Source organism: Temnothorax curvispinosus, unplaced genomic scaffold, assembly GCF_003070985.1.
Source record: "Temnothorax curvispinosus isolate PA1 unplaced genomic scaffold, ASM307098v1 QBEX01002468.1, whole genome shotgun sequence".
NCBI lineage: Eukaryota > Metazoa > Arthropoda > Insecta > Hymenoptera > Formicidae > Temnothorax > Temnothorax curvispinosus.
Window position 1 is genome coordinate 5,725 of NW_020212248.1, and position 7,463 is coordinate 13,187.

The following is a 7,463-nucleotide window of genomic DNA, read 5'->3' on the forward strand; positions in this document are numbered from 1 at the left end:
AGGTAATTAACGTTGTATTTATAGCTGATATTTTAATTTGTTTTTCGTAATTCTTTTAGAGCTAAATAATTATTAGAGAATAATAATATTTCATATTTATTGCTTTGTCAAATTCTTGAAAGATAAATTAAATGATTTTTTTTTCTTTTTAAGATAATGGACCTTTATGAGGACTTTCACGTCACGCATCAGCTTCCATTGCTAGAAAGGGAAGTGCGTGGAGTTCAACAGATCAGGGAATTTTCGGAAAATCTCGTTAAACCGTACAAACCTTAGCATTTTATGTAACAAATGTTTAATAACAATATAACTTTACACCTAATTCAAGATTTTATCACTTACAACATTGCGCGTTGGAAATTTGTATAAAAAAAGGTACACCTTTAATATACTGCTCAATTAAAATATTTGTTATTGCACGTGTTAATAAATTCAACGTTCAACATTCGCATGCACTTATATACTTGCAATATTTAATTTGTATAATACAAATAAGCTTAAATATATAGCGTTAACACTGCGATTTATTTATTTATATAATGAAACAGAATGCATATTGGAGACAGAATCAATCATTCAATTTTTCTTTGCCGTTATTAAAAATGTATTTATTAAATTACCGCAAGTTCTTTTCCAATTTGTATGAAAGCACCTACCGCACGATCTATATCTTCGGTCGAGTGCGCTGCGCTAATCTGAACACGTATTCTTGCTTTATCTTTTGGTACCACGGGATAGCTGAATCCAATGACGTAAATTCCCTTTTCTGTAAAAAAAAAAAAAAAAAAAAAAAATCATTCTCGTGCAATATAACAGAATAAGTCGTAAAACTTTGATAATATATGGTAGGTGTTGTATATTTTATCATTGAATAGTTCATTTCTTTAAAGATTTTATAATTTATATGAAAATATATTCATACCCATCATTTTATCTGCAAATGTTGTTGCTAATTTTGCATCACCCAACATAACAGGAAAAATAGGATGGTTATCGCCGCTGACAATGACTCCAGCTTTAGTCATCGCATTTCTGAAATGCTCGGTATTGCCTGCTAAACGATCCAAAAACTTTGTGCTGTCTGTTATAAGATCCATCATCTGTTAATAATGTATAAAGTAATGTTTAAATTAGAAAAGTTTAAATAGCACAATAAAAGTTTAATATCACTGCCGATCACTACGCATGCTGCCTGCTGCCCACCGCCTCTCTTCATCATCTTCATCACCCTCGTGAAGCTGGGCTTCTTCACGTATTACACAGTGGCGATGGGTTGAGGTGAATCCCTCCGGGTCGATGCCGATCGACAGTGTCTTCATTTACAGACCGGACAAGCGGCTCGAGCTTTGGAGATTCACTTTCTAATCTTTCAGATCTGTATAAGAATTTGTAACGAGTGTAACTGTTATTGTAACGATACTTTTTGAAGCTGCATAATAAAAAACTGATATAAAACTGATATAAAACCTTCTAGTTTGTAATAAACAAGTATTATTCTAAGAGCTGTGTTCTTTCGCCATTACCGATGAGTCAAATTATGTCGACAGATGATCGTATAAAATCCCATATATCACAAGTGGCATGAAGAAAATCATACTGTTTTAATAGCTGTCCAATTAGTGGATTGTTGCCTATTATTCTCTTTTGCAGAAAGAGTGACCGCAAAAACAGGCTAAAAATAGCCTCTTTTTTCACCCTTGAATTTAGACTTCTACTTACAAGTACTAAATGATAGTCTATAATGAGTCATGAATCCTCAGAAAGTTTCAGATTTAGCTGGCTTTTTATTTTCAAGATATGGAGGGGTCAAAGTTGTTGATTTCACCAACTTTACAGGCCCACAAAAAGTGAAAAGTTGTCTGCGCCATGGACTAGACTATGGTATTCCAATGTATTTTTGCCTGCTGAAACCGAATGTGACCTCAGTTTTGCTCCTACACGTCATGATTTTTTTCTACAACCAAAAACAGGGTGTTTTGTAGGGGCAAAATACCTTGTTTTTGACTGTAGAAAAAAATCCTATTAATACAAACAAAATGTTACAAAAATATTTAGAAATAACATAAAGAATTAAAAATTTTCCACAGACTTTTAAAAATAATATAATAATACGTAAAAATAATATAAAACCTTATTTAAAAGTAAACATATTTCTTGCGCTTGATTTGAAACCGATTATTTCGATATTTCAACGTTAACAGAATATGTATTAATTTTTATACTCACAATATAAAAATAGTTTCAGCTAACTATAATAAATAAATGTAAAGCATACACAGTAAAAAATAATAAGAATCCGATATGTTGTGCCCCCTTTTTGGGACACTTGGGATTCGATTTTTCCAAGGAGGAGGCGGGAGGCAAATGATAAACACTTTTGGATGCAATAAACACGACTTTTACTAATTACTTCTCCTTTACAACTTATTTCGTACAAGACCCGTTCGTCGCTGCCCGACTCACATTGCCCCCTCGTCTTCTGTTGTCGCTTCCTTTTCAATCCTCGTCCTGTCCTTCGATATCGCTGAGTTGCTCGATCGTATCTGGGCCGATCGCGCAACTCATCTTTTGCTGATTCGGCGTTGCGTAATTCTCTCGGGCTTTCGCGGTCGCGTTCCCTATTGTTATTCTCGGTCTTTCTTAATATTATTCTTATTTTATTATAACATTTTAATTGGGGCCGCAACATCCCTCCCCCTTTGAGAGAAGGAAACTACGGTCTGTAGTTTTCGTTACAATTTTTTCGCTGCTTATCCTATTTCTATTTCTATTAGGGTGATTTATTTTCTTTATTTGTTTCTGAGATTACATTCTTCTTATTTTTTAGTATAGTATCGCTGAGTCGCCCTGTCCGTGCGGTCGGGCGCTTGCTCGCTTCTTATGTCTTTTTATTACATAGATGATTATTCCTACTATGCTTAATATAATTATTAACGTAAGTGTCGATCCTACGGGATATATGACGTAAGGATTTTTTATTAGGGTGTCTTGGGATTTTTCCAATTCTTTATTTATATCGCTTATTTCTAGATTTAACTCCATTAATTCGTTCGGATTCCTAATTACAGGTTCTAATCTAATTTCTTTTTTCGTTTGTTTGTTAATATTTTTATTTATGTTTGTTAGCGTTAGGTTAAAATCTGCTAGGTGCATTTCTATTTGTCTCATAGTCGTTTGTCTTTTTGTTTTTATAATAATGTCGGGTGTGGTTAGTTTACAATTTTTGTTTATACTTAGTTTTCTTGTTCGTTCGATTTCTACCTTTTGTTCCGCCTGATCGTTACATTGGATCGCTATCTTTTGTTTTCTCGGCGCCGAGAACAGCCACGCCTGTGGTTCGCTCAACGCTACCCACAAGGTTACGTCTGACACCATTTGCCGCCTCTCGCAGGCGTTTACATATCCCGGCGTCCCCACATAAACTTGCACTTCGTAGGGTGCGTTGGTCCCCACAAAATATATCGGGCAGTTTCGGTCACATACGTACTCTGCTCCGTTTCGTTTACAGTCGTTTAAATCGCGTTCCTCTAGCGTTATGTAATTATGATTCTCTTTGTCTATTGCTAATATGTTGTGAGTAGCTCTTAGGAATGTGAAAATATTCGCGTGGTTAGGGACAGGTAATGGTGTCGTTTTTATTATGTCATACACGGGGTATGCTACCACGGGGATTATCGTATAAATGTTCGGTTTATCATAATATGCGCTAATTTCTACATAGTTTTGTATCTCGTTCCAATTTTCTACTCTAGTTTTAAACGGAAAGTGGGATCCCTGCGTCAATTGTGACGTTGCTTCTTGTAGTTCGGTTGTTATTTCTTCTATTGGCAATAGGCGGGTGAGTATTACTCCTTCCCGCGAATATGTGAGGTAGTCTATGGTGTCCTTCACGTCTTCCATTAGATCCTCTGTGATTGTGGTTAGTATTAAAAGCTGTTCGTCTATTTCTTCTCTTTTGGCGTACAGTGCTGTTTCCAGCTGTATCCGTCTCGTGACGTTCGCCATCAGTTGTTCGTTGTGGTATAACGATTTTTCTAAGGCCTCCATGTGGCCTATCGTGGCATTTATCACCTTTAATTGGCTTTTTGCGGTGTGCCGTAGAGTCTGTTGCTGATTTTGCATCAGTTCAAGCTGCTCCTGTATGTGTTTTGCATCGTCGGCATCCATAGTGCCGAACAGCGTTTTGCTGATCGTGCCGATCGCGTCTATTAGCCCTCGCTTCTTATTAGTTGTTTTATATATAGTCTGTAATCGCGTTAATAATTGCGTTAATTTTTTGTTATTTTTCTCTATTGTATGGAGAATGTTTTTGCACGTCTGCTGCGTGTCCTTTGCGATTATCGTTTCGCATACTTCTTCGGCTTGCTGTAGAAATTCCTGAAGTTGGTGATATCGGTTTCCTAGGGCTGCTACGTCGATTTTAATCGCTAGTTTCCAAGTAGCTTCTACCTGTTGCAATTGTCCGGTTCTCTCAAAGTATATTCCCGGCTCGCTGCTGAATTGTCGTATCTCGTACGATGGTGCTGTCTCAGGTTTCGCTTTTTTCGCGAAGTGCTGGACGACGATCAGCGTCCTGTAAGATAAGGACTCATGTTACCTTTCTTCGAATTTTTACCTTGGCTTGATAATGCCTTCTCCTCGCGTTTTTTCTCTCCTCGCGCGTTTAGTTGCTCTTGCGACGTGATTCAGAGAGAGTACTTTTTGTTTGCGCTAATTTGTGAAATGAGGTGCCGTCTTTGCAACCGTTTTTTTTGTCCCGACGACGTGCGACGCATGCTGGCGCACGTATTGGCTCCGCGCTGCTCGTGCGGGTGCCGTAAGTGAGGGTGCCGCGCCTAGTGCGCGGATTGCGGCAAATTTGGGTTCGGGGCCGACGTCGCCCCCTCCCACCTACGCAAAAACGTTGCTAACGCCCCCGGACACCTGGGTGCATCTTCTCCACCCCCTGGAGGTCACCTTGGATGTGGCCACCGGACGTCGTGTGGTGCGACGTGTTTGATGTTCGGTAAGTACTTATTGTCTAATTTTCGTTAGTTTTTACTATCGCCTATTTTCTATTGCCTACTTCCTATTGCTTGTTTTTGTTCTTCTACGCTGTTTTTACTGTTCTATAAAGGGCTTTAATCGGTTTACGTGTACTCGCGTGGTTTTCCGTCCCTTTTTGATCGTATAATTTACGTCTGAGTGTTTTTCAATTACTTCGTACGGTCCTATCCACGGGGATTCTAATTTTTTCGATCTCCCTCTACGCACCGTTTCGTCGTGCAAGAGAACTTTGTCTCCCACTCGGAAATTGATTTCTTTTGTCTTCTTATCATACGTCTCCTTGGCCTTAGATTTTTCGTTTCGCAAATGTTCTTTTGCAACTCGTTGTGTCGCTCTTAATTTTTCTTTTAGCTCTTGCGCGTAATTGTCATAAGTATACGTTGGTTTCGGTGGTTGCGACAGTGCCGTCGGTAGTGTCGCTCGGTGCCCGTATACTAATTCGAAGGGTGTAAACCCGGTCGCTGTGTGTGGCGTCGTGTTATACGCGAACATTGCGTATGGCGTCCATTCGTCCCAGTCTGTCTGGTCCGCGTTAATATAATGTCGCAAATATTCGGCTAATGTTCTATGAGAGCGTTCCAATGCTCCATTACTCTCGGGATGGTAGGCCGTTGTTTGAATTTTTTCTATCTTCAGTAATTTACACGTGCTTTTAAATATTTCGCTAAGGAAATTCGTTCCTCTATCCGTCAGTATTTTGTCGGGGATACCGTATTCAAAGATAATCTTTGTGACGAATTCTTTCGCGATTGTATTCGCTTCTTGATTAGGTACGGGTATCGCCTTACTGAATTTTGATAAATTATCCTGAAACGTGAGGATATATTTATTTCCGTTTTCGGTCACCGTCAGTGGTCCTACTATATCTAGAGCACATTTTTCGAACGGTTTGTCCGCGGTGTCTGTTATTACTAAGGGTGCTTTATTTTTTCGCGATAACTTGTTCTTCTGACATAGTTCACATTTATTAATGTAGTCTTCGACGTCTCGAGTTAATCCTCTCCAATTATGCGTCAACCTTATTCGGTTTATGGTGCGTTCCACACCCTGATGTCCTCCTACAGGTGCATCATGGTATTCGTATAATATACGTTGCTTCTCTTCTTCTGTGTATTTTCTTTCGCTCTCCTCTTCGTTATTCTCTTCTTTCTCTATCTTGTTGATATCTGTCGGCACATGTCGACTCAGCGCATCCGCGTTTCTATTCTCTTGACCGGCCTTGTGTACGATAGTGTAATCGTATTCTTCTAATTTTAATCTCCATCGGATTAATTGTGATCCGGGGTCCTTTACGTTAAATAGCCAAACCAATGATTTATGGTCTGTCACGATGGTAAATTTTGTTCCATAAACGTATGGTCGGAAGTGTTTCACCGCCCATACTATCGCTAGTAATTCTTTCTCGGTAGTATTGTAATTTTGCTCGGCTTTAGATAGTACTCTGCTCGCATACGCCACGAGTTGATCTTGACCTATCTTTCCCTGTGACAGTATGGCCCCTAATCTGACGCGTCGGTCGTTACTACAAATTCTTGGGAGAAGTCCGGGTATTTTAATACCGGTGCTGTGGTTAGTTTTTCTTTAAGTATTTCAAATGCGTTTTGTTGTTCTGCGTTCCACTCGAATTTGCTATCTTTTCTGGTCATTTTTGTGAGTGGCTTGGCGATTGCTGAAAAATCTTTAATAAATCTTCGATAATATCCGGCTAATCCTACGAAAGCCTGGATGTCCTTTACTTTTGTTGGTCTCGGGAAGTTTTTTACTGTTTCTAATTTTGAAGGGTCTGGTGAGATTCCGTTTTCTGTTATTACATGTCCGAGATACGTCACTTCTTTCCGAAGGAATTCGCATTTATCGGGCTGTAATTTCAAATTATATTTTCTCAGTCTTTTTAGCACTTCAATTAATCTCTTATTGTGCTCTTGTAAACTTGCTCCGTATATTATTATATCGTCTAGATAGACTAAGCATTGTAATCCTACTAGTCCTGCTAAAACGGCTATTATTGCTCGTTGAAATGTCGCTGGGGCATTTTTCAGTCCAAAAGGCATTCGATTATACTCGTAATGTCCGTATTGTGTCGAGAACGCTGTTTTTTCTTTATCTTCTTCTTCCATCGGGATTTGATGATATCCCGAGGCGAGGTCTAGCGTGGTAAAATATTTTGCTTTTCCCAGTTGATCTAGGATATCGGTTATGTTTGGCAATGGGAAGGAATCTCCCTCCGTTAGGTCGTTCACAAACCGAAAATCTATTACCACTCTCAGTTTTAATTTTCCTGATGCGTCTCTTTTCTTCGGTACTACTAGCAACGGCGCATTCCACGGGCTCGTGCTAGGTCTAATAATTCCGTTTTTCAACATCTCTTTCACTTGTCTATTCACTTCTTTCTTGTGCTTTTCTGGCAAACGGTACGG

General features: G+C 39.0%; 1 protein-coding gene across 1 annotated transcript; it reads right to left on the reverse strand.

Annotated features, from left to right (window-relative positions):
• Positions 1-412: 412 nt before the first annotated feature.
• Positions 413-987, reverse strand: LOC112451725 (2-amino-3-ketobutyrate coenzyme A ligase, mitochondrial-like). Its single transcript, XM_025011547.1, has 2 exons — positions 923-987; positions 413-766 (listed from the first exon to the last, which is right to left on the reverse strand). The coding sequence occupies exons 1-2, from the start codon at positions 969-971 to the stop codon at positions 612-614; spliced, it is 204 nt and encodes a 67-aa protein (XP_024867315.1). The 5' UTR covers positions 972-987; the 3' UTR covers positions 413-611.
• Between the last annotated feature and the right edge of the window lie 6,476 nt (positions 988-7,463).

Excerpts from the sequence above, each read along its gene's own strand:
- LOC112451725 (XM_025011547.1), bottom strand. The coding sequence starts at position 971 with ATGTTGGGTGATGCAAAATTAGCAACAACATTTGCAGATAAAATGATG. Across the intron at positions 767-922 it reads ATTTGCAGATAAAATGATGG|AAAAGGGAATTTACGTCATT; the intron begins GTATGAATATAT and ends TTTTTTTTACAG.